Below are 26,644 nucleotides of genomic sequence, written 5' to 3' on the forward strand. Positions count from 1 at the left end.
TCGTATTTAACTTTTTATTTTTCTAGCATAATAATTTAAAGTATTTATACACTGCAACTCACTGTTTTACACAGATACTTATTCATATACCTATGAACCACATATAAAGGTTTCTTTGCAAAGACTCGACACACTGTGGGGGTTTCCAAGCATAATGAAGACCCAAAAGAAAAAAAAGTTTTGTTTTGAGTCTTTTTTTAAAGACAGCCCACGTGGAGCATCTGTGAAAACCAGTGTCCCCCACCCCAAGTTTTAAGCTTCCCGAGGAGACCTGTGAACAGCTACAGCCTGGTCATGTAGGACTTAAGGACTTCCTGACATGTGCAAGCAGCATTCTCTATAGTAAGCTCTCCCTCTCCCCCCAAATCAAACCTGGCTCTTGTTTAGAGAAATGCTTTATTTCTAAAAGTGATCTGCGGGGACTGCAAAGGTTGTTCAGGAACACTGTCTCAATGCACTACCATGACAGTGATGCAAGATACTCCCAAAGCATCTCCCCAGCTAAATGATTTGGTAAGAGCATTACATTTCCTTTCCAACTACTGGTGGAGGTGGGTTGTTTTGTTTTGTTCGTCCTAGAAAGTGGAAAAGTACACCAATCTCATACACACTAAACCCAGCTGCTAAAAACTTCTATTGCTTGACTTTACCCTTCATACTATCTATCTTCACAAAAATAGTGCTTAAAAATATCCTCAATGTTTTCCCTCTGCTGTTCTACTCAATTACAAGTTATTAGTCAACAACGGCTTCTGAACTCGGCACATGGTTTGGTAGGTGAACAAAAGCAGCCATGGTTCAGAGCTGAGTTGACCAGTTCTAGTCCAGCTTCCTTAAAAGGACTTGAAGGAACTGTCTTTTGGAGGGCTATGTTCCAACTCTTCAGAGTCGAACCTCTAAGGGAAAGAAGCAGGGGACTCTCATATTCCCAAGATAAGATTATTCTCACACACCAGAAGGCAGATGTTTGCAGCCTCTGGGCTATTTACAATCCCACCCTGTGATAGATGATGTAGTCTTTCACTAAGAAACAGAACTTCACAAAGTTTTCTCTTTTGCTGCTAGCCTGGGCCTAGGTCAATGCCACTGGGCAATAGGGTATGGCAAAAGATGTCACTTGGCCAACACAGGCGTATCTTGGCCTAAATCATTATGTTACTTAATATCTGCAGTTTACATCTATGTAAATTTGAAATACTAAAATACAAATTTTACCACCTCTTAGAATCAAACATTTACACTTAAATATAAACCTACTCAGGAGTTAACTTTGTTACTCTTGCTGCCTTTTATTTTCATTTTGCAATTGCAAGAAGAGCAAGATCACTTTACTTTATAGGGATTTCACTAAGTGACAGAACAAATGTTTAATATTCAACTATAGGTGCTGAGAGGAAAAACTGGGGGGGAAAAAAACCACCACCAACCTGGGGAGCACAATGCTTAATTAAGGAGAATGTCAGGACTAACTAGCAAGCATGTTAAGTACATGCTAACAAAGACAAGTTTTTGAGGCCCTACTCCAACTCATTAAGCAGACAGATAAGCCAAGGTCTGTGAGGAAACTCAAGGAGTGAGGGTGAGGAAGAATGGAGGACTTTGTGATGGGATCTGGGCCTCCATATCAGAGTAACGTTAACACAGCCTGTCTTTGGATTCCTAAGGCGCAGTTGAGGAGATAATATGGTGGACACAGGGGGCCATGTTTGGGGGCCCAAACAGCAAGGGAAAAGAACATGAGAAACTGCAAGGCATGGTAACTACTAAATATGATTTCATGTTGACTAAAGAATAGAGTTAAAAGGTTAAAACTGCAATTTAAACAGGCAAAGGATGTGGAGAATTCTGTGCTGCTGAGGGATAGCAAGAAGCCTGGTGTTGATCTTTGAAATGCTCATCACTAGCCACTTTCTACTTATGGAAACAGTAGCTTCAGAAGGGCCAGCCTAACATCGCATGTGCTCAAATGTCACAATTAGAACATAGTAGTAAGAACTGTAGAAATCGTTTCCCCAGGTTCTCAAAGTGATAGCTAGCTGTTGGAACTAGGCTCTGTGTGAGATCAGCGTTTAGGAGTAAGACGTACTCTAGAGAGGAGGCGGTGAGTATCCTTTCAGGTTGGGGGAGGGCAGATGGGGTAGAACACACTTCAAAGCAAAGGAGGCAGCTCCACCAGGAAGTGGCCAGTGACAGCTGTGCACCGTGGAGAATCAGTAGCGACAGGAGTGCAGGAGGGAACAGCCAGAGTAGCTACAAACAACCGGTCACTTTCAAAGGGAATGCTGTGTATGGGATCTGTGGATATGCACTATACATATTAACCAGGTACACACATAAATATTTAATATATAAAAAATAAAGTGCTTTCTAACAGGTCCCTAGGCAGGGACATTATAAAACATTTCACAAAACTGCAAAACAAAATTGATACAATCAAAGAACACTACATCCAACATATGTGAAACAGCTGAACACAGTATGTACAATCTGGTGGTGTCCCCGGACAAACATCCTGTCATATACATGGTATATACATATATACTCTTTCACTCAATATATTATGACAATATATATTTTAAAATTTTGTTATAGACAAAAAAATAAAACAAAGAAACAAAAGACAACTCCTACAAAACCACAATAAGGATCAAGCATGTGAGTCCGAGACTGAGGGACAGACAGCTGCCTCCGCGGAGAGCCCCATTGCCACGACTAGGGAAGATGTGCCAGCGTTCCTTCCTGGGGTGCAGTGCCTCCACATCCTCCAAGGCACTGTGTGCTGCAGCAGTAAAGTTGGCATCACCAGTGGTGAGCAGGTCAAAGACACAAGACTGGAAATATATGTCTTTCACTGGCATTTTCTCGTGGCACTGAGTGCTGGCAGTCTCCAGTGTGTAGCCGGGCCAGGCCTGTACAGAGGAGGTGCGAGGCAGACTGTGACCCAGGATGGCAGACACCTGGCCTTGTCCATCATCGATGCGTTCACTCAGCGGGCAGCCGTTCACACAAAGCTGCAGGTCCTGGCTCTCTTCATAGGCCATGGCCAGGTCTTCAGGCATTCGGATAGCTAGGGTCAGGTAGCGACCCAGCTGTCGCACGAACACTGTAGTGCCTATGTAGCGAGCATGCATTTCCACGTAGCGGCCAGTCTCCCTCTCTATGATTCGTAGGCTCTTGACATCACCGTCCCCACCACTAGTGGTGCCATCCACAAAGGCAGCTGGCAGGTCATCTGTCACAGCTTGGTACACTTTCTGTTCTGTACACTCGTGGTGCGCTTTGAAGATGATAGTGATCTGTGGGGTGGAATATGCACAAGTTTAACTTAATGTGTGGGAAGGGGTCAGAACAGTGACCTTCCTGCAGCAAAGGCTGCCCACCTTTTTGAGCACAATCCCCAAACTCCACTCACAAACTTGGCTTCACAAACATACATGGTTGAAATTAACAGAGGCCTATGTATTTAGAATCACAATCAACACTGGGTCACTTTCCTAAAACAGAGAGAAGTGTTATGATTGGGGAGTAGTCAATGTTTTCTCCTTTCAAAGATGACTGAGTGGGAAAAAGGTTCCTTTCTACGTTATATAGAAGCCCTCAGGGGCCTAATTAATAATATATCTTATAGAACTTTGCTTTCTAAAAAGATCCTTCATTGGACTATCTCCAAACCCAATGACTCATCACTTGAAATGTAATATAAATACTGAGAATACTGAGAGATGAAGGAGGTTTTCTTTTTTTTGTTTTGTTTTGTTTTTGTGGGGGACAAGCCAGCAACAGCTACCAATCATGTGTGTCAGAAGAGATTTCTCTAAGTCCCTTAATCAAATGTTTCACATCACTGGCTAATCCTTGTGACAGGGAATCATTTGGCAAGTGTAGCTCCTAAGCACTGGCAAAGACAATATGCCCCAAACCTAGTTACAGCAAATGTTTTCCCCAAACAGCATCAGGGGCCTTTCACTCCTCAGATCTTTCCTCCGGCAGCTTCTAGATTTTCCAAATGAAGCACACGGTTCAGGAAGAGGAAGAAAAGGCCACTGACAATGAAAGCTCCTCTTCAGTAAGTCCATGTTCTTCCCTGCAGAATCTTTTAATTAGAACAACTATAAAGGAAATAAATATAAAAGAAAAGAAAAGAAAAAAAAAGGAACCCTGGCCCTTCCCCTGATCTTTGCAGCCAACTACAGTAGGCAATGGGAGAAGACAAATAACGAGCAAAGGACAGGGCTTCTGCGTCACATAAGGTGGGAAAACTGCAAAGAAAAAGACTCCATTTGAGAATGGTGTTACTGTTAATCACTGAGTTGTTTCTTCCTTCTTAAAAAAAGAAAGAAAAAAAAAGGATCAGGTGACTTTAGTCAAGAAGGAAGGAGACAAGCCAAACACTTTGCAAGTCACTCTGATGGAGAGAACATTTCTAGCTCCTGCAAGGGAACTAATCAAAACAATAGACTCTTGTTAAAAAGGCCAGAAATGCCCCTCCAAGTCCTCACTACCACCCTCAAGTTTATGTCTGAAGTTTTTCCCAAGTCAGCCAGCATTTGCTCACACTGTTTTAATTCCACATGTTCCCACTGGTGTTACTTGACTGGAATTTTCCAGCCATTTCATTTTACTTCAGCCGGTTACAAAGCAGATCTGAACCAGCTGCACTGCAGTAACTGGTTAAATTCATATCCGTTGTTTGCAGCTGCGACTAAAAGCCAGACAATGTGTTGTGAAAATGCTGGGCTTTCTCTCCTCTGAATTACTCCAGCCACAATCTGATTTCACTACCAGCCTTCTCACATTTCAACACCTTCTTAACAACCCAATGGAGGTGTACCAGAGATGATTTCGGGAAAACTGCTGTGTGTCCACCAGAGGCCTTCCACAGTTGACTGGGGGTTCTGAGCTAGGTATCTAATGGGACTATAAAACAGATTTATTTGCTGCCTCTAAAGTCAGTTTGACAAATGCCTTTTTGAGGAATTGCTGGAACTGCTAGGAGCTGAATGTTTAGTTCAAGTAAATTTTGCACCTGAAAATTTACAGGTTAACAATACAGAGGGCTAAAAAGGTAGTAGACCTTTCAATATAATCACTACCATCATTTTCAACTGTAACATTCAAAGATTGAGCAGACTCCTACAACTGAGCTGTGTATCTTTCTAGCCTAACGAACTCCAAGTTTAAAGTAACTTGCCACTGGCAGGGACAACTATATGCTTTGTGTCACATTAAGAAGAGCAGAGAGGACTTTCCTTCTGTTGGGGCAATAGCACAGAGACATCCAATTCCAAACTATGAACAGGACAGGCATGCAGGGGTCAATATTAAGATGAACACAATAGTTCCAGATGTCCTTTTCATTAAATACAACGATTCCAAGTTAGAAATTGAGGAGTCATCTTAAACACCTTACATACTGCCATCATTTCCATGTCTGTGACACCAAGGCTAGTTATCCAGATCACAAAAAAAAGCCTGACTTCTCCAGAACCTATACCTATAAAAATATTCCAGGGCTGGAGAGATTGCTCAGTGGTTAAGGTGCTTGCCTGTGAAGCCTAAGGACCTACGTTCTACCCCCTTCCCCCCAGGAAACCATAATATAAGCCAGATGTGCATGGTGGTACATGAGTCTGGACTTTGCTTACAGTGGCCAAAGGCCCTGGAGTGCCCAGTCTCTCTCAAATAAATAAAAAATAAATCCAGTCTGTCTTTCCAATTTGGTAATAGTGTTTTCCTCTGAGAAAATTACAGTGATTTTTTTTTCCCCCTAACGGGTGATGTCTCTCTCTCAGGCACCTGTACAGACTTACCTATGGAATCAACATGCTGAGGTGATGAATCCACCCAAAGCAGGAATGAGGTTCTAGACTTTCAGTGTGTTCTGAACCAAGATATGTAATCAATGCACCCAGACATCTAACCAGTGTAATGCAGGAAAAACAAAACAAAACAAAAAAAACCTCTGGTAACAGTTTCATATGTCTTGAGTTTTGTAATGCTATTTCATTCCTCAGAACATTACAAAACACAAGCTCTTAAAAAGCAAACACTCAGCCATAAAGAGCAAGAAATTCATTTTCAGATTGTCTTCCTCTTCAGAAAAAGAAACTTATTCATTGTTAATAATTCATGCTTCAAAAATATACAAAATTTAATTGAAACATTTTGAAATTTCAAACTTAAAAAAAATTCCATACAGCATCCTTCAGAGCATAGGAAGGATATTCAAAAGCTTTCACACAGCATTAAAAAAAAAAAAAAGCTTAAAAATGCCAGCTATGCTGCATGCTTCCCCCATGAACTGATCCACATGCTGTAATAACTCACTCTGGCACATCTGTTCCATGCAACACCATTTATTATTGATAGATGGCATTTCTGTGCATTTAGAACATCAATGTCTTTTGTTAAACCTCGCCCATCTAGGGCCTCTCACCCCCACCTTAGACCAACTACTCTAGCGTTCCTCATTCATTTTTAATGTCTCACTCCTGGCTCTTTACCACCCACAAGGTCTATTGGGTCTGTTAGGAAGAGAAAGATAGCAACTACATATCAACCTTTCCACACAGAAAAAGGCAACAAGAAGTTAAGAAGGTTTGTCATAAAATATCAAAATTAAGTAGTACCTGCCTCTTCTTTCTACCAACAAAAAGGAAAATACATTGAATGAAAACAAACTAGTCCAGTGAGGAAAAGCCAGACACTTCCTTCACCAGGAGCCAAAGTTCTTCCCAAGGTACAATAGCCTTTGTGTCTACCAAGTGCTGCATACAGCTTTGCAGCAGTAGAATTTTCTGAAGGCTGTGTTGTGTACTTAAAATATTTGCACCTGTTATATTGTAGAAGAAACATTTATCAGTGTTTAATCAGGCTACTTGGCACTCCAAGTGTGAAGAATTTCTGGAATCCTCAAGTAGAACTGAACATTTATACAGAAGAACTCACACATTTTGTCTTAACATAAGAAACTGAAATAGTCACAAAAATCAGCTTGATTATGTATCTAGTTAAAATTCTACTTAATGCACATGGAAGTAAATTTTGCTTTGGCTGGCCAGGAACTCACTATGTAGACCAGGCTGGCTTCAAACTCATGCATGATTTTCCTACTTCTGCCCTCCAAATGCTGGGATTACAGCTATGTGTCACCAAGCCCAGCTCTAGGCTCCCAAGTCAAGAAGAGATGCTTGAATGCACCTTCCCTGGACATCTCCCTGATCCTGCCCACTCTACGTCTGATGAAACCAGACCATAGCATGGCCTTAGCTGGGGTTGTGCTGCTCTGTACAGACAGAGGGCCCGAAACTTCAGTTACATAAAAATGGGAAGAACTCCATCTCTGTCCTATTGGTGAAGCACAGAGAAATCTCATATCTCACACACATTCACTAAATGTTCTGTTTGAACAAGTTCATGTAAAACCCACAAAGGCTTTTATGTGTAGCATATTGAAGAAAAAATGTAGAGATGGAAACTTATGATGTCACTGACAATTTTCCTAAAACCATTAGAAAGGCAATCTGTTAGGAAGCTGTGAACTGCTGGAAAGTAACTACACTCCTCTTCAGTGACATCAAGTATCTACACACAGCTTAATATTCACAAGAGTACAAGTTGTCAGATAATTATGTTGGGCTAGGATAAGATGCTAACAGTAAGACAGTACATGTGCTTACAGGGTGAGAAGCACATTTAAAAACCTTACCCTAGACTCCTTATAGGGATGTGATGAGACCAAGAAATATACTGCCTTTAAAACAGGTATCAAATATGCACACTTCTCTGCTCTCAAGTCTTTCCACAAGCTCCACACTCAGCACTCCCAGCATGCAGAGCAGTGGAATGGATCACACTCAGTCTCCAGTGTTGCCCTAGGTAATAAGTACATGCAGGAACAGGGGCTTCCTTGGCTGCTGAAGGGGCACTTGGCAGCAGATGGGGAAGAAAGAAGCCAAACCAGAGGGGAAGGACACCCACGACTGAAGGCTGCTAGGGTGGTCCAGGGACCTGGCAAGTGTGGTGGCTGGAAAGAGCACCAGAATGGAAGTAAGCTGACTCTGGGGTGACACATGGAAGGGACAGACATGCAGATGCAGACTTTCACAGAGCCATTTCTATACAGTTAAAGCAAAGAAGGTGGGGAACGTAAATAAGTGGAGACAGGGAAACTAGCCAACTTCCTTCTATGCACCAGTAACATTAGGCTGAGCATGAAGAGGAAAGGCCTCCAGGCTTGTACTATTCCAGGCCCTCCAAAAGGACTCTCCCCCTCAGCTTGTGATGCGACTTGCACTGTGAGGAGGCCCAGCTCACCATGCTGTCTAGATGTGAAGATAAGCACGTGTGGACAGTCTCAAAAGGTGGGAGCCTAGGCTATAGGCAGTGCCTCTCAGCTGGCCAGAATCTGCCCCGGCAGTTCTTGTCTTTAGGCATTCTCCTCTTGATGAAAGTCAGGGGAAGGGCACAGGTCCTGTCTGGGTGGGAATGTGGGCAAAGGCTAAGGCACTGTTGTTCCTAGACTGATAGAAAATAGGAAATTACAGGCCCTTTAATCACTTCTCAGCATTGGGAAGCAAAATTCAATGGACTTCAAATTCTTCACAAAAATACACAAAATACACAAAAATACACAAAAATCTTGTCTCTTCTAGGTTCAAGTTCTGACAATGTCAAGAAAGAAAAATTGACCCTTGAGAACATAGGAAAAAGGTGGTCAAAAGAAGTGACTGTGTTTCAAGCAGCTACGCAACAATATGCTTCTATCTGGGCAGGGAGAGGAGACCAGTGCCTCCAAGTATAAGGGCCTGCACATGCATACCATAAATGGGAAGACTGAACTCTGACCTTTGTTTCAGGAGCACATGCACAGCAGATGAGAAGTTCGTGTTTAAATGCTATTACACCAGTTCCATTTCCAGTATACCTACTATGTTTGAAAAGAATCCATTGAGAGTCGGCCATTTTTTTTTTTTCACTCCAACTCTGGATATAAGCAGCTAAGTAGAGCATATAGAACTCTCCTTCCACAGAACCATGTTCATATGGGTTCCATCTAGACCCAGCAGCGCTATGTACTTACTGTAAGGCTGATCAGTTAAAATATCTATCTTAGGTGTGTTGGCTACTTACCACTGACTGAGGAGTCTAGCGGTAGGTAAGTCCTTAAGTTACCCCACCCACAAGAACACAAAACTCAACAGTGGAAGAGCAAGTTCTACTGCAGTCAAAACAAATAAGACAGAATGGGTAAGGAAGCATTTTTCATTGTTCAACACTGTGGGTAACGCATATATGCCACATTCCACACAGGCAGAAGCTGTTTGGATAGCATTAAGTAAAGCCCCCCCCCCCAAAAAAAAGCACCAACTATCCAATGCTTCCTTCTTGCCCCCTTCTTCTTCCCTCCAAATGTTGACTCAAAGAAAATCTAGCAGGGCAGAGAGACACACATTTGGAATCGTGACAGAAAAACAAGTTCTAACTCTCAGCTGTGTATCAGACTTGGCTTCCTGCCTCTGGTTTAAACTATGGAGTAAGGGTTTGTTTTAAAGAGGCAGAGGCCCACCACACCCTCATGGAATCCTGCCTGGTTATTCCAGACCTAGGGGTTAATTTCACTTACAAACTGGGGATTTTGAAAGTCTCCTCCTTTCAAACCACATTTGGGATAGTAGGAGTGGCAAAATTAGGGAGATGAGAACGATGGCAAAAGATTCCTGAACCAGAGTGAGCTGATGCATATGGAGAGTATAAAAGAAAACCTTATTTGAAGTGTAGCGTCAAGAATAACTAGGTACAATGGAGAATGGAGTTTCAAAGGGGTAAGCGGGGTTATTACCATGGGGTATTTTTTCATAATCATGGAAGTTAATAAAAAAAAAATATATTGAAAAAAAAAGAATAGGCAAGCTCATTCATCTTACCAAATAATCTTTCATACATACATGGTGATCACCCAATGAATGATTTCTCCTTCCTCTGCTTTCTTTCCCCACATGCATGTGGAATTTTTCCTTTTTCTTCTTTACCTCCAGCCACTTTACTAAAACCACATGAGGCAAAAATTGAGCAGCTCCTTAGCCTAAGACCTTTATAATATCCAGTACCAATACCAGCTATGCTAGGAGGAGGAGGATAGGACAAACAAGAACGTCTCAGTTGTTTCTGAAACAGGAAAAACAAAAGTGCCTAAGTGGAGTTTATGGGTTTTAGCGATGAGTTGGGACACTGACAGAAGACTGGTGACTATGGACACACATGCAGGTAAGGGGCCACCTAGAATTTGGGAGGCATAAAGCAAAACGCTGCCAAATCCCAGGAGTGCAAGACTGTGTGCTATGAAAGGCCCAAGGCAGGGAGAGGCTGTGCCTTGGGTGAAGGCATGGGACAGGTTTCTCAGCAGCTCATCTCTTGTGCCCACTCTCCTTGTCATTTTTGATATCTGTGTCAAATTGCAGAGTACAGTCCTTTGAATCACCTTATGAATGCTGGAACAAATCTCAAAGAAAGGCCAAGAGTAACCTATGTTATATATGTAATCATTACAAAAAACAAAAGCCACCTAAGGGTTACATAAACTGTCTCTGGAAGGCACTTTGTGATGTCTGGAAAGTGTTCTTTATTCTCAAATAAAGAACATCAAGCCCCCCACCAAGCCCATACGACCATACGCAGGAGCAGCACACACATTCAAAACACAAATCTGCCAATTGGAGGCAGTAATAGCTATCTTTCTTAGTTGATAAAAAGTAATCACTGATGTCTCCAGTTACTAAAAACTTAATGTGTTGTAAAAACTTGGCTCAAAACAAAACAAAACAAAACAAAAAACTGTACTAGGCTTGAGGTCAATAGAGGACAGATTTCCAAACCTTGATCCAGAGATATACTTAACATGACAGTTGAAAGTCTCTGCAGTGCAGGCATGTCTGGCTCTGATTTTGTAACCAACAGAGAATGATCCAGACCACTGATTTACATGCCTATATGTTGTACAAAAATATATAATAAGGGCCATCAGAAAAGAGAAGTAACCTAAAGATCACACTCCAGGAGCGTAAATAAGACTGGTATTTTATCGTAATAGGAAGCTTTGCACTATACTGGTTAAGAAAGCCAGTAATAAACAATAAACAAAACTAAGTTCTTAAAAATGCCCCTCATGGGCATGGCAACCTTCTGTGCATAGGACAGGCACAGGGTGCCTATCAGATCTTAGAAACAGGAGGCCATAGCAGGACATAGCAAATACATACATACATTTTACCTTAGTGTCCACTTTACTTAACCAACAGTCATCTGGTTTGACCAAGCACAAAGGGCACACTCCCACCCCAAAGACAAACAGGACTGGGAAAATTCATTTTCCCATGAAGAGATGAAATGAGAATGTGTCTCATAAAATTTATATCAGGGCCTGTAGTGGTCCCCAATTTTCCCAGTCTGTTTTTTAAAAATATATATTTTATTTATTTACTTGAGAGAGATAGAAAGACATAGAAATATAGTAGATGGTTAAATAGACAGACAGAAGATAGATAGATGGAATGAATATGGGCATATGGGGGCCTCCTGCCAATGCAAATGAACTCCAGTGACATGTGCCATTTGTGCATCTGGCTTTACATGGTTACTTAGGAATCAAACCCAGGCAGTCACACTGTGCAGGTAAGCACCTTTAACTGCTGAGCACTCTCTCCAGTCCCCAATCTACTTTGTTTCAGTGAACTGAAGTATCATATAGCAAAGTCCAAGTGGTGGGAAAGAATATGACTAAAATAAGGCAAAAGGGAAAAAAAGCAAAAAATATTCAAATTACTTATAATTACTAAAAACACTGCTATTGTTTAGCTGTGTGATTTAAAAGTATTTAAATTATAAGTATTTTGTTAAAAGAAAACCTTTAAAATGCCCTTGGGGGCTAGAGAGGTGGCTTGCCGGTTCTTGCCTGCACAGCCTGCCACTGTGGGTTCAATTCCTCAGTACACATAAGGCCACATTTTTAAAAAGAAAAGAAAAATTTTTATTGTTTTGCAGGGCTGAGGATCTAAGCTGGAGCCAGACCCAGGCTAGGTAAGCACTCTACCACGGAGTTACACCATGGCTCCGGTGACTCTCACACTTGCTACTGGGACCTGCAGAATCCTTCCATGGAAGGGAGAATTTATTCAGTATCGCCCTCTACGAACATGCCATACAAAGGGTCTCCTTGAGCACCTTTATTTAAACATAGAAACAGAGCCCACAAAATGAGTAAGGGAGGAGAAGAAGCCATCTGCACAAACATGGCCTGGTTCCTCTGGAGGATGGAAGACACAGGAGAGCTCCTCATGTGTTTCTCTGGAGCCTGGGGTGGGGGGGGGGCGGGTTACCTCCTCCCCCAACAGAATCTGCTCTTCTCCCAGTGTTGCCTACTATGCCTGTTCTGAGCCGGCCCTATCGTTTTACTCTCCCTTAGTACCTGCATGCCTGTAGCTGCCTCTTGCAGCTAGAGGTGGGGAAGATGGCCCAGGGCTGATGTGTATCTCAGCCGAGGTGAGGTGTGTAGGTGTGCCAGAAACCCGTGCAGCCCCAGGGTGGAGAGATGAAAAACCTGCCCTGGCTTCCCCTTCAATCACACACCCACCGGCAAGCTGGCCAACTGGAGCAGGCTGGCAGAGGGCATAAACACAAAACAGAGAGGCCCCAGAAAGCTAACTTGTGCATACCACGGCCACCTGGAAAACAAGCCCTTCCTTTGCTGGGGCTGGGGAAGCAGTACACAAGGGCAGACACAGCACTACCACACTGCAAGCCCCTCAGCCCGTCAGCCTTAACTTGCTGCTCATTGTGTACAAAAAGAGGCTTACCTAATAAACATCCCACTGACTACAGAGAGACTTCAGCTTTCATTCTGTTGAGATCCTCCCTCCCATCTTGTCCTTTTGTGATGGGGAAGGAGGTACTGTTGGAAGAGAGATTTCTCTACGACAGACTTGAAAATGGCTTGCTCAAGCCAGTCTCTCAGAACTCAGCTCTACTAGTAACCCACTGAAAACCATCCACAGGATCCAGCACTTCTATTCAGAGGGGAAGGTGCTGAAATGATGGATGTTGAAACAGGAGTCTTCCAGAACCATAGCTAGCTGGCCACCTTCCATAGTAGCATCAGGTAGTCTTTATACACAGTGATACTGAGCACATGGGTCATTAACACATTTGACCACATAAGCAGGGTTACTCAATACTGGTCTAAGTATGCACACAGGTTCTCCATAGAGCTATTATGGTTAGAAAATCAAATGTAACCCAAAAAGTACATGTGTTCAAGGGATGGCCACTGGCTGGTGGATCAGGAAGGCTGACTTAATAAGCAGAAGGATCCCCTGAAGGATTCATACTATGGCAGCATTTGGGGAAGGCAGAGTAGCACAAGCCAGGGCCTTTTTGGGGGAGGCGGGACACTGGGGGCATGCCTTCTTATACCTTGTCCTCAACCTTCACCTCCCTATCCCCTTCTTCCCACGCTGCTCTCTTCTTTCTGGCCACCATGAGGTTATCTGCTGCTGTCATTTCACCACTCAACGATATTCTGCCTCACACGAGGCTCAAAGCTATAGATATAGTCAAGCCAGGAGTAAAATCTCAACATAAAGCTCCCCTTCTTTAAACTGGTTTTCTCAGATATTTGTCACAGTGATGAAAAGGCTGGGACTCACAGAAGAAAATGTTTTTAAAGTATCTTTTAAAAAAATTACTGCAGTACACAATAAGAAAAATGTTTATTTTGTAAACAGATTTTGTCTTATGTTGTCATTATTTTTGCTACCATCATTTTATGCTGAGGGTCTTTAAAGATTTTATTCAGGCCCTGGTAGGTGAAAGGGGGTGTGGTCATGGTTTTAGGCTTGTGCTGATTTTGGTAGCACAGCATTCCAGCCTTGCAGCAGGCTATCATACTTAACCTTCCAGATGCTCACAGGGCCTTGGAGAGAGCTATGGAAAGAAAGGACAGGGGGAAAAAACCCAAAACAAAGAACCCCACCAAATACTAGAGGTCATGGAACCAGAGTAAAGTGCTGCTGAGCAGGATGGCCACCAGATGTGGCAAAATACTTTCTAATGATGCAATTAAAAATGCACATGTGCTCATTGTCCTCTTGAATTCATGTCAGTGGAGCACTTTTTTCTCCTCCTTTTGAAACAGCAAAACCACTGGTTCTTTGCAGAGGGATCAAACAGTATTGTACTTTTTATTTATTTGCTAAAAGTATGATTCACTAACTAAATTTAACACTCTCAAATACACCACGGTACACTGTTCTATTTATGTTTTAATACATGATTACTAGTTGTCTGTAAATATTTTTACCATAATGTAAAATACATAGAATTTTGACAAATGGAATAACAAGCAAAAGTGACACGTGGCTAGATGCAAGGCACAGAAGAGTCCTGTCCTCTGTGGACATGTTACTGTGAAGCTGACTCTTTCAGCTTCTTGATTATCTGAACAACTGCTGGTAACTTTCTCTGTGACTAAAGGACTACCATACTGAATTCAGTTGCCCGGTGACCATTCCCAGATTAGAGTGCCTGAGGTTCTGCAGCAATGACGGGTTTTTGGTCAAAGTCTAACTTACAGCTTCACAATTATGTGTCTCTATAGCACAGCTTATATCAAATATATAGTATGATACCTATGTAGGAGAGATTATTTATACACACATTAAAAACCAGAGGAAGGAAAGTGTATTTTGAGATGTAGAATTTGGTAATGCAAAATCAAACCTGAGCTTTCAGTGGGTGTTGAAGTACAAACATTTGGAGATCCTCTAATATGTCTGGGCCAGTAGAATCTTTGTTCAGAGCAATGACTTCTATTCTTAGATTTGTGACACTCCTAGGTGTCTCCAGATAACTTGAGGTGTTGTAAAATCCCCTCCATAAAATTCCAAATAAAATAATTTGAACTCATTTAAAAGTGTGCCACACACATTTGGAAGCAAGCAAGGGTGTCCAAGAATCAAAAGGACAGCCTTATGAATTTCAAAAGCCCAATCCTGGTCAGTTATATTTTAGTTCAAGCCGACTTAACAACAGATATAATAAATACAGGAAATTAAAGCGAGATGAGATGGCCAGTGTGTGGTTTGTGGCTGGAAAGATAGTGGAAGAAGTGGCTAACTTAGGACATTATTTTGGGGAGAAAAAAAAAAATCCCCTTTTGATTTATTCACTAATGATTGAATTAGCTGACTGGCAACTGGAAACCCTCTCCCTACCTGCACTTAGACACATGTGCCTTGCAGTTGGTGCCAAGGATCTTCATAAATTGTTTTTTTTTTTTTTTCAATAAACAAACATGGATCTCAGGCAAGGGACAGTGGGCAGAGTAACTGTAATGAGGCCACAAGGAGTTGTATATCATTGCTTTGCAATATCCAATTTTTAACTTCCTTGGTCACCAAGAGGTTAGCAACTGGAACACCATTGTGAGTTTGCCACCAGGAAACCTGGCTTACAGCCATTATGTTTACTGTAGCTTCTAAATCTCCAATAAAATATGCTTCCTGATGGGTCATAGCCTCAGGCTTCACAGCTCTCTTTATTCCCATCAGCTGCCTCAGTACTAGATAGTCACACACTCATGTACTCACATCACTGAAAAAAAAAAAAAAAAAAAGCAGATATTTTTCTCATGAAACAGTCCTGCCTTTTCTCCCTGGAGAACTCAATTTCACTGTTGACTTTTTATTCTTCGTATCATTGCCTATTTAAATTTAGTCCCAGAGTTTGCATTCCAGAGAAAATTCCTTACTAAATAATTTTAATTTAATCCTTTACCAAACTCTGTTAACAGTGGTCCAAGAAGGCATGGTTCCTCTAAACGAAGCTCTTTCCACGACAGTTCAAAAGCCGTCTGTAGAATCAAGTAGGTGAAATTATGAGTAGAAGAAACAAAAAGAAGTTCACTTGCCTTATTTGTAGCAGTAGCACTGGATCCGGGGACCACGGGCACATTCGTCACTTGAACTGAAAGATAATTATTATCTATGAGTGGCCAGGCCCCTTCTACTTTGCACGTCTGGAAGTGATCCTTGAAAGTTCTAAGGTGAGGATCTCCAAACAAGCCACAGAAAAGGTAACTGGGAGGGTTCTGCTCCCCTTCCCCGTGTTCTCTGGCTCCTGCATGGCTGTGATAGTTACAAGGGTCATGGGTCACTTCCGGGTTGGTGGAGGATGTGGGTCCATCCTTGGAACAGTTCCTCTGGCTCATGAGGTCACTGATACCTAACACAGCAGAGTGGTAAACCAGATTGCCCCGGCAGGCTTTTGAAGTTCGCTGGGTGCAGCCAGCATAGGCACGCAGCGCCTTGCAAAACTCAGAGTCAAAGCCGTCAATGGCAGAGTTCAGGTGCGAAGTGAGGGACACAAAGTCTGTGGTACATTTCTGGATGCGACACTGGGCCGGCTGTTGGCAGTCACCTATGGGAAAGAAGATAAGACCAAACTTGTGTAAATGCGGCTCACTTCCCAAGCTACAGGAGAAAATGGCACTCTCCTCTGGGAACAGCCTGTTCCAGCTCATATACAATCTATTTTAAGAAGCCTTCAGAAATAGAGTTGTATTGTGCTCCCATGTCTCTCAAATTATGCCACTGGGACAAAAAGAAAGTATGTGTTGTTAACTGAAAATTTCAAAACATGGGCCTTAATGAGTGAACATGAGTCTGAGTTAGTATTCTGAGGTTAAAATTATAAAGAATAGTAACAGAAATATTTTAGCAACTTAGCTGTTTGAAGATTTTTGAGAGCTGGGAAGATGCTTCAATGGTTACATGCACTTGCTTGCAAAACCTGCCTACCTGGGGTTCAGTTCCCCGGCACCCACAAAAAGCCAGATCCACAAAGTGCAAATGCATGTGGAGTTCATTTATAGCATCAAGAAGTCCTGACACACTCATACTCTCTCTGCTCATAATAAAAATAAATATTTTAAGAAGGCATTGACAAAGATTCTTCTACTCCAAAGTAAAGCCGAGTATATAATATTTTCATTTTTTAAAAAATTATTTACTTAACTTGTGTCCATGTATGTGTACAAATCAGGGTCTCTTGCCACTGTAAGTGAATGCTCATCTGACTTTACATGGGTGGCTGAAGAATTGAACCCTGACCTATAGGATTATGCAAGCAAGTACCTCTAACCACTGAGCCATCATTTCCCCAGCTTTTGTTTTTCTTTCAAAAAAACTGCATGACTAATTTGCTTTGGAAAACACTCTCAGGCCTAAGCTATGCACAAATCATGATGAAAGCCTCCACACCTGAGGAAAAGGTAAAATTCTAACTTATAGAACCATTAATTAACACATTTAAAAATATTTATTTATTTATTTGAGAGAAAAAAAAGGCAGGGGGGTGTGCACACCAGGGCCTCCAGCCACTGCAAATGAACTTCAGATGCATGCGACCCCCCCCCTTGTGCATCTGGCTTATGTGGGTCCTGGAGAATTGAACCAGGATCCTTTGGCTTTGTAGGCAAACGCCTTAACTGCTAAGCCATCGCTCCAGCCCACCCTTTTTTAAAAACCTGATTTCTGTAATGCTACAGGGTAAGGCTATGAAGAAAAGGAATCCCACACTAAATTATTCTACCTTTTCTGAGGCACGTTATCAACAAGGTATATCAACTGTCAAAATTTCTTGTTTCTACAAAATGTAAATGGTCTGTTAAAAATAAAGTGGTTCACTTGACCAAACTGCACTTCTCTTTCAACATTTGTCTGTCACACTGGGATCCCAGCTATTCAGCAAGTCCTAAGAACAAACACTAAAAAGTAGCAATAGCAATTGGGCTCCGTGTACAAGTGATCCCACCCAGAGGATACAAAGCAGAAAACCCCTAGAGTTCATATCAACCTTGCTTTCTCCCTTAAGCCAACAGGTCACACAAACCTAACAAATTTAAAGAAAACCAAAACAAAGTCAAGAGAACACACACGACTACCTAATATTAAAAATAATCAATTTCCATATTATTTTTTGCTGCTTGCCTCTCATATAGAAACTAATAAAACCTTTCGAAGCACAAGAGAGGGGGAAAAACAGCATAGGAACTGCCAACATTAGGTCAGTCATGCATGCCAATCAATTTAATACTCTGTTCCATAAAGTGAGAACAGATTACTGAAGAGAAATACTTCATCCATATCAAATTTTATAGAAATGAACTATAGCCTGTATTTGTTACTAAAAATTCCTTATTAGTCTTTACTCTATGGAGGAAGTCTCTTAATTTCTTCATAACTTATTAGTTTTCTGAAAAATGAGCAGGTTGTTATAATATGAACTTTTCCATCTTTTCAGGCATATGGTTCCTTACAATCTTTATTTTAGATGGGAGAGGGGAAATCAAGGTGACTGAATTATTATTATTATTATTTAAGTTTATTTGAGAAAGACAGAGGCAGATAGAGGAGGTAGGTATGGCGAGAGAATGGGCGTGCCAGGGCCTCTAACCACTGCAAACAACTTTAGACACATGTGCCATCTTGTGCATTTGGCTTACATGGGTCCTGGGGAACTGAACCTTTGGCTTTGCAGGCAAGTGCCTTAACTGCTAAACCATCTCTCCAGCCCTATAATTTTTTTGAGACAAGGTCTCACAGGCTGGCCTGAACCTTGGAACTCTTCTACACCAGTCTCCTGAATGTGGGATTTCAGGTTAATTACAGCTGAGTAATTTTACCACCATGCTTGACTAAAATCAGTAGCTTATTCTCAAATATACAATTATGTCAATGTGTAGATAAAATAAACTTTAGGATTATACAAAGACTTGGGACATCAGATATTAATCCCAATGATGTCTTAGAAAGATGTTTTAATATTGCTTTTAAAATTTAACTGAAGCCAGTAATTTTTATTCCTAGTTTTAGTTGGGAGAAAAATGTGGGCAGTAACAACATCTGGTGACAAATCTGTCATCGTTCTGAAATTTCAAAGACCCATAGTCTAGCCTTCACATTCACTTTCATCTGAATAAGAGATTAAAATCATTTTAATATTTTGGAGGTATGGATTTCTAGCAGTCACTACATCACATTAAAAAAAAAAAAAAACCAAAATCATTGTCACATGTTTGGTCCATCTTAGGCTTGTTCTGTCCAAAGCAGCTCCAGTATTTATAGAATTCTTTCCTCCAAAACAGATTAGGTTATTTTCAACTATTTTTACTGAAAAACAAATCAATAAAACAACCAACTAAACAACCTCACACCTCAAAACAACCTCAAAAGGCCTTCAAAGCCATTTTACCAAAGCAGTGGGGTACACTAAAGGCCTTGCCTTCCCCTGATGGGGCTGCACACACTTCGTATCAGGATGGACACAGTCACTTTCTCCAACCTTGGATTCCTTCTATTGTAGTACTTCTCCCTTAAATTCCTGACTCTTAACGGTAATAACTGATAGCTGAAACAACCAACCCACAACAACTCTTCAGTTTCAATCAGACTCATAGCATAAAACCAGAAGCAGAAACAGGGCCAAGATCACTCAGCAACACTGGAAGGGACAGCACCAGAACTTTCCGCTAAACTTGTAGTGCCTATTTGTTCTTTTTATGGTCTATAAAATCTATTCGAGCATACGTTTACTTATAATTATTTCAAATAGTCATAAAATATCAAAAGTAAGAACAGCATGGAAATGCACATCACATGCATCTGTCAGAAGGAAAAAGCAGCATGTGTCTCCTCCTCAACACCCACTCAACCTTTCCCTTCCTCAGGGCAGGCAGGCAGGCAGGTACTGAAGGCTTCAGAAATTGCACACAAAATACTTCTTTTGCTTTGGATAAGGTTCCTAACAGTAGTCAGCTATAGAGATGATTGTGAGGAGGAGGTCTAACCAGAGGAAAAAAATGCTTTGGGATCAGCATTTTCAGCTCCATCACAGGCTCCTATATAATGACTAATTTGTAGCATACACCCAGAAATATCCAGGCTTCATGAATTTATAATGACTACGGACACTTTGCCTGTTAGGGGCAGTAAAGCAAGCCTCCTGTCAGAATGCCAAGACAATGCAGAGCAGAAACCATCTCAAGGATGTAGCCAAGGAGGCCATGAAGTGTATGAGTAAGCATGTAACTAATCTGCTTCAGCTTCATTCAAGAACTGCAGGTTTTCTTAAAATAAAACTTAAAACACACGTGTAAATAAACAAAAACCACCTCCCAAGGGCAGAATTCAAAGATGCACTTAAAGACGTCTCTATTCTTCTGGTCAGAGCACCTACAATTGGCATGACTGTATTCCCATGCAACCTGCAGAAAGTGGGAAAGAATTTGTGGGCCCAAAAATTTCATTTCATCACTTTGTAATGAATCAAACATAAAGGACTCAACCATGCGGGACAGTTTCCTTAACTCCAGGGCTGTGTGCATCTGCAGCCCAATCCCGTTTATAATAAAAAGAAAAGAGATCTGCTGCTGCTGAACTGAACGGACTGTAGAGCCATATGGGGTCCTGGGCCATACGATATGGACCCAGACATAAAGCATATGGCAGTCCATCTGCAAAGAGCACTTGCTAGGCTCTCTGGTCCTGTGAACAATCAATCCCTGCACTTCAATAGCTGCTCTCTTCAGGAGGAGAGGTCTCAAAAGGAGCTGTCTTTTCTGTAACCACATTCATTACTCCACTCCAGCAAGTTAGCTAGCAGAGAATTGGAGCCTCACAAGCACGCGGAATAGATAGAATCTAATAGTGACTTTACTGAGAAGCTTCCCTGTCAAGATTCTTATACAAGAAGCACCTCACTGTTTTAAAACTAGATCCGTTTCTTATGCCTTTCATAGGCCAGCAAAGAAATCTTCATGAACCAATATGTGCATCCAATCCTGTCACAGGACCCAATGGGAAACAGGGGCAGCCAAGAGGAAGACAGTGCAACCTAGCTAGCCAACTCCCATTTCATGAAAACTACAATGTGACCTAATGGACACATTTTTTAAAACTTTCTATTGACAACCTCCGCTCATATACACAGTGCACCCTATATATATTTTTCAGCAAAATACTTCTGAGTATATATTGGCACATTAATTTTTTTCATGGAACTCCATGCAAATGTTTTCTAGGGTTCTAAAACTACTGATTTAAGGCCTAAATTCCTCTAAAGCTTGCTCTTACACTTATTAACACTTCAGTCTGCTTCAAGTGACTTAAAATACAGCTGCTACGTCACAATGCAAAGTTACGCAAAGTAAATTAAGTTGTCTCCTTAAATGCCTTTTTTTCCCCCCCTCACTTGAAAGACTTCCCTGATTTTTAGCACGGCTGGTATGATTTAGTAAGCGAAAAATTTCCGCGCACAGTTGGGTGGCATTAAAGTTCAGGTTCTCCAAATCGGAGTGTAGGGGTTGCTCATAAACACAGAAAGGCCTTGCAGGAAAAGAAAACTTATCCAGTAGTGTTCTGCTTCTGAAGCTTGAAAGACTATTCCCCAATTTTGGCACAAAAGGTAGGTTCTTTGTTTAGGCAAACTTCTAAAAAGAAGTGGTGCTTATTTGTAAAGAGCGTCCTGGGTTTCAGTCAAACGCTTTTGAAAAGCAAAAACAGGCCTCTGGTGGGTGGTTCTTGGGCTCAGGTTCAGGTTTACTTCCCTGCGGAGAGCACATTCCTCAGGCCCGCACGCAGCACGTAACTGTCAACCGAGCTCCGAACCGAAAACACCCACCCACCCGGGCCTGGGGCGCAGCTCCAGCAGGCCCAGCGGGCGGAGGGAACCCAGAAGCCATCCCCGTCCCAAGAAGTTCCAGCCACTCCGAGATTCCCCGCCAGGTCTGCAAACTCGGGGGCAAACCTCGCTCCGAGTGTGTGTGTGTGCGTGCGTGTGTGTGTGTGTGTGTGTGTGTGTGTGTGCGTGCGGGGGGGGGGGGGCTGCAGAGACGCCGCCCGTGGAAACCTGATCCGAGCCCGGCCCGCAGCCCACACCCGGGCGGGAAGCGGCCGAGCCTCGGGAACGTGGGTCCCGCGCGCTGCCCGCGAACCCCGGTAGGCGGCGGCGGCGGCGGCGGGGACGTGGATCCGCCGCCCCGGGCGTCGTACGGCGGCGGGTCCGGGCCGCGCGCTCCGAGGCCTCCAAGGCCGCCGCGCCCCGGCCACCCCGGGGAACAAAGCCGCGGCCGGGCCCCGCTCCCCCGCCCCGGCCCCGCGCCCTACCTGCCCGGAGCAGCCCGAGGCCCAGCAGCAGCAGCAGCGGCAGCAGCGGCGGCGGCGGCGGCAGGCACAGCGCGGGGCGGCGGCTCGGCTCAGCCCCGGCGGCGGCGGCGGAGGCGGCGGCGGCGCAGGAAGGTGCTGCTCTCACGCCCATGCCCGTCCATGCAGCGGGTCTCGAGGGCTCCGGCGAGGGCGGCGGCGCGGGCGCCGTGGCGGGTCCGGGCCCGTGGCTGCGGCATGGGCCGGGGGACGCGCCTCGCTTCCTCTTCTTCCTCCTTCAGGCCAGGGTCGCAGACGGGCCGCCGCCACCGCCGCACGGAGCGGCGCGCCGCGGGCGGAGGGAGTCGGCGGCGGCGGCAACGGGGCGCGGAGACATCGCGGCGGCCGGAGAAGACGGGCGGGCGGGGAGGAGAGGAGCGGGAGAGAAGACACAAAAGACGGTGAGCACGGCCCGCGACCCACCCCGAGCGCGCGGGCGTCCCGGCGCCGGGCAGCGTGGGCTCGGCGGCCCTGGGCGCTATGCACCGGGTGGCACCGGCCCCGCGACGCTGAGTCCGACCGCTCCGGCGTCCTCGCTCGGCGGCCTGGGAGGTCGATCAATCTCAGTCCGGCACTGCCGCCCCGCCCTTCCGTGGACTAGCCAATCAGAGACGGCCCCCGCCCCTCCTCCCCTCTCCATTGGCTGCAAGCGCGGCTCCCGCCCCCGCGTCTCCTCCCGCCTCTCTCCTGCGCGGCGTAACTCCAGTTCCGCGTCCTCCCTCCTGGCCGCCCTCGGGCCGCGGGTCGCTTAGGCCCGGCCTCCTCCCGGCTTTCTCTCCTCCACCCCCTTCCGCCAGTTACAGTTCCCTTGCATCCAATAGGAACCGACGACCGCATCTCTCACCCTGTCCGCGTTTCGAAGGGACTGGCCTTTAACCCCTCCTTGAATTAATGAGTCCACAGTCAGCTCTCTCCTAGCTTTTAATCCTGCCCCAGTCCAGCCTAGGCCAGCGTCAGCCTCACTTGGAGGAGCCCGGCGCTCTCCCACCTCCCCCAGCTGTGCAGCAGGTCACCCCTCAGCCAATCACCTCCTCGGACCCCATTGACAAGCGGGTTGGAGACTTGGTTAAGCCAGCACCGGCGTTAGATACTCAAGTGACACCCTGGGTCCCGAGCAGATGGATGGACTGAGAAGGTGCAAGCGAGCCCCGGGAGGTGGTGAGGGTTGGGGTGGGGGGGGAACTCCCTGGCAGCTGCAAGAGGCTCTGATGGTGTTCCTTTGACTTTTTCCGTGCCTCCGCGGCGAGCTGGGATCTGAGATTGGGCGAACTTCAACGTGTTCGGTTACAGTGTAATTACATTAATGAGAGTGGTGAGTTTTTATGCACTGCGATTATGGCACGATTTCTTGTTGCTCAGTGGCTTTTTCCAGATTTTTCATACTATTAGATTAATCCAATGCCAGGTCAGTTTTCTACTTGAGTTTTTCTACAAAATTGAGAGGGGAAGTTGTCCCCAAGGAAAAGGGCTACTAAGTAGAGACTAGGGAAAGTGGTTGCAGAATTGATGGTAGGCGCCAATTTGTTATCAGTAGGTGTGAAGTGGTATCTCCTCAAGCATGGCCTCAGGGCTGGAAGCCACTTACACTTAACTTACTCAGCCTCTGCTGCTCCACAACCGTTCCAAGACTGACATTCTAAATCCACTTACTGCACATCCAAATTACAGTTTGCAATCCTACCCGCTACATTACTCAGAATCTCTAATTAGGAATTTTGTATCAACCACAGACACGTTAATATCCCACATGTTACAATGTGCTAATCAATGGACCAAGATAATTGAGAGGAAAATCTTCGGTCTCACCAGCTTACTCATTAGGCACATTGTGAATTGCTCAAACCACCAGGTCCCTAATGAAGGACACCTATCTGTTTTTACTGTAATTTTTCATTACTTATGGCATACTATGATGACTCAAGCGGTAAACACACCTTTCACTACCCACGATATAACCCAAGCCTAGTGTCTATCTTTAATATGCTTAATAACAGCCTCAGAGTTGCCTGGAGAAATGACTTTTGGTGGGGGGAGGGGTGAAAAGTATCTGGCATTTTTTTCATGGTGTTGTGTACTAAGTACTATTAGAGCAAAAATATCTCATCTTGAAATTATTGCTTATAATTCATGAAATACAGTTCATACAATGCTAGTGAAAGTCTTTTAAAAAGTAATTTTATGAGTTTTTAAGGGTTTAGCTAACAGAGACTAACAGTAAAACATAGAATTTTCTCTTGAGGTTCAGATTATTAGAAGACCACCTCATTTTTTGACCTTACTTAAAACATATAACAAAAAATTTAAAGATCTATAAATTCAGTTCGGTTGGGTCTTTCTGCTGGTGACTCCCTCCTCCAGCATGGGTTCCTTAAGTACAGGGCTCTCTAGGTATTTTGGTCAGTAGAGGGCATCATCGAGTCACTGACAATCCTGGTGTGAAACAGAACTCTTATTCCAAGGCAAAAAAACTTCATCTCTAAGGTGCTTTATTGCTCTTCTGTTGTAAAATTTGACACGCTCAAGATTTATAAGCCTAACAATTCACTTTTTATTGCCACATGAGTGTTCAGCCGCTAGAGGAAAATGCTAATTTTCACAATTAAACCACAAGGCTGTTGCTATTTTCAAGACATTAGGTCAGTTGACACCCTCCCGGGTGAATCTGGACTGTTAGCAAGATCTGGAATCGGCTTGGAAATCAAGAACGCGCCGACCGGTTTTTTACAGCGCAGCTACTCTTCAAGCGTGTGTGCCGTAAGTTTAAGTAGGATTTTGGACTCTACAAAGTATTAAAAAAAAAACAAAACCAAATAAACAACAACAAAAAAGGCCAAGAACCTGGGGAGGGAGCAGGGACACAAACAAAATCTATTACTTATAAAAAGTTTTACTTTTTAATCAGAAAAAAAAATCAGAAGGTGCTGACAAGTTGAACCCACAAATCCACCCTGTCTTACCGCTTGCACGCAATTTCTCCCTTCCTCTTTGTTTTCGAGAATGAAAGATGAGCCCAGAACAAAAGCATACCACGACACGGACGTGCAAGCGGATAGAGTTAAAACACATGCCAGGAACATTAATGGATTCTAAACAAGATGCGGTTTCATTTCCTGAACTCATACATACTTCTCACAGTTACTTTATCTCCGTTTCCAGAAATCTAACACGAGGACCTCTGCTTAACAGATTTGCCCAGGACCTAGAAGGCAGGAACGCCTGGCTGGCGATTTGTGCCACCCATCCTGGAGCAGGGGGACACCCTCCAGCTCCCCGGCTCACTGTGTTCGCAAAGCGTGGTGGTGTGTGTGTGTGTGGGGGGGGGGGGGGGAGGTGGACGCCGAAGTCGCCCCGGGTCCAGCAGCCCAGTGGCCAGCAGCAGCTCGTGCTTCGTACTTACATCATTCTTAACCCTTCCGCTCCTGGAAGAGCCTCGGCGGGATCAGGGGGCCCCCGAGCTCCGGAACACGCAGGACCTGGGTATGAGAGAAGAGTCCCCGAGCTCGGTGTGAGCGCTGAGCCCCAGGAGCGCGCAAGCTTGGGTCTACCCCCGCCCCGCGCGGACCCCACGCGCCCCGCGATCCCCGCGGACCCCGGCGCGGCTGCGAGCGGCAGGTGCAAAAAGCATCTGGGGAGCCGCTGGCCAGCGCGCCCAGGCAATGCGCTTCCTGTCCATTTATCTCAGGAAACCAGCGCAGCCTTTCCTTCGAAACAAAATTAACCTCTCATTAGCCAGCCATTCACTCCCAAGAAGGCCCTAAAAGCTTTACCAGATCACTAATGTATTTAAGGCTTCTCTTCCAGGCAAACGCAGCCGTGCCCGAGACTAACATCCGCCCTAGGGCTTCCTCCGGGCTCCCCCAGGACCTAACCAAGCCACCAATCCAGGAAACTCCAGCTAAGCGGGGATGCACCCCGAAACCTCCAGAAAAAGTTGCCTCTCATGTCCTGGACCCCCTTCCCATCAAAACCTCAGCTCCACCGTCCTCCTGGAGCAAGGAAGGACTGTGCGGGAGGAATTTCAATGACCACTTGTCCCTGGGTCGTGGGCGCTGACTGCCCGTTCGGAGCCTGGGTGGAGGCGGAGGGCGTAGTGGGTAGCGTTAGCTAACATCTAGTGGGTTCAGGCGCGGAGAATTCTATGTGGTCCCAGACGTGTGACAGTGGCCAAAGGAGCCTTTCGGAGCCCCAGGGCTGGCTTTGTCACCCTGGCCCCCGCCTCCCCCTAGGGGTAGGTAGATTGGAGTGTGGGGGGGGGGTGGCAGATTTATACCACACAGGTGGAAGGAGACTTAAACCAAACAGTCCGGGCCCCTGCCTGCCCCTCGCCCCCCACGTCCTCCCGGCCCACCGCAAACTTCAACAAAATAAACAACTCACCACAGGCATTCCCT

General features: G+C 44.4%; 1 protein-coding gene across 1 annotated transcript; it reads right to left on the bottom strand.

The window, feature by feature from the left end:
* On the bottom strand, positions 1–22,383 carry Rgmb (repulsive guidance molecule BMP co-receptor b). Its single transcript, XM_045132486.1, has 3 exons — positions 22,218–22,383; positions 15,962–16,470; positions 1–3,296 (listed from the first exon to the last, which is right to left on the bottom strand). The coding sequence occupies exons 1-3, from the start codon at positions 22,366–22,368 to the stop codon at positions 2,628–2,630; spliced, it is 1,329 nt and encodes a 442-aa protein (XP_044988421.1). The 5' UTR covers positions 22,369–22,383; the 3' UTR covers positions 1–2,627.
* Positions 22,384–26,644: the final 4,261 nt, after the last annotated feature.

This window comes from Jaculus jaculus, chromosome 13, assembly GCF_020740685.1.
Source record: "Jaculus jaculus isolate mJacJac1 chromosome 13, mJacJac1.mat.Y.cur, whole genome shotgun sequence".
NCBI classification, from domain to species: Eukaryota; Metazoa; Chordata; class Mammalia; order Rodentia; family Dipodidae; genus Jaculus; species Jaculus jaculus.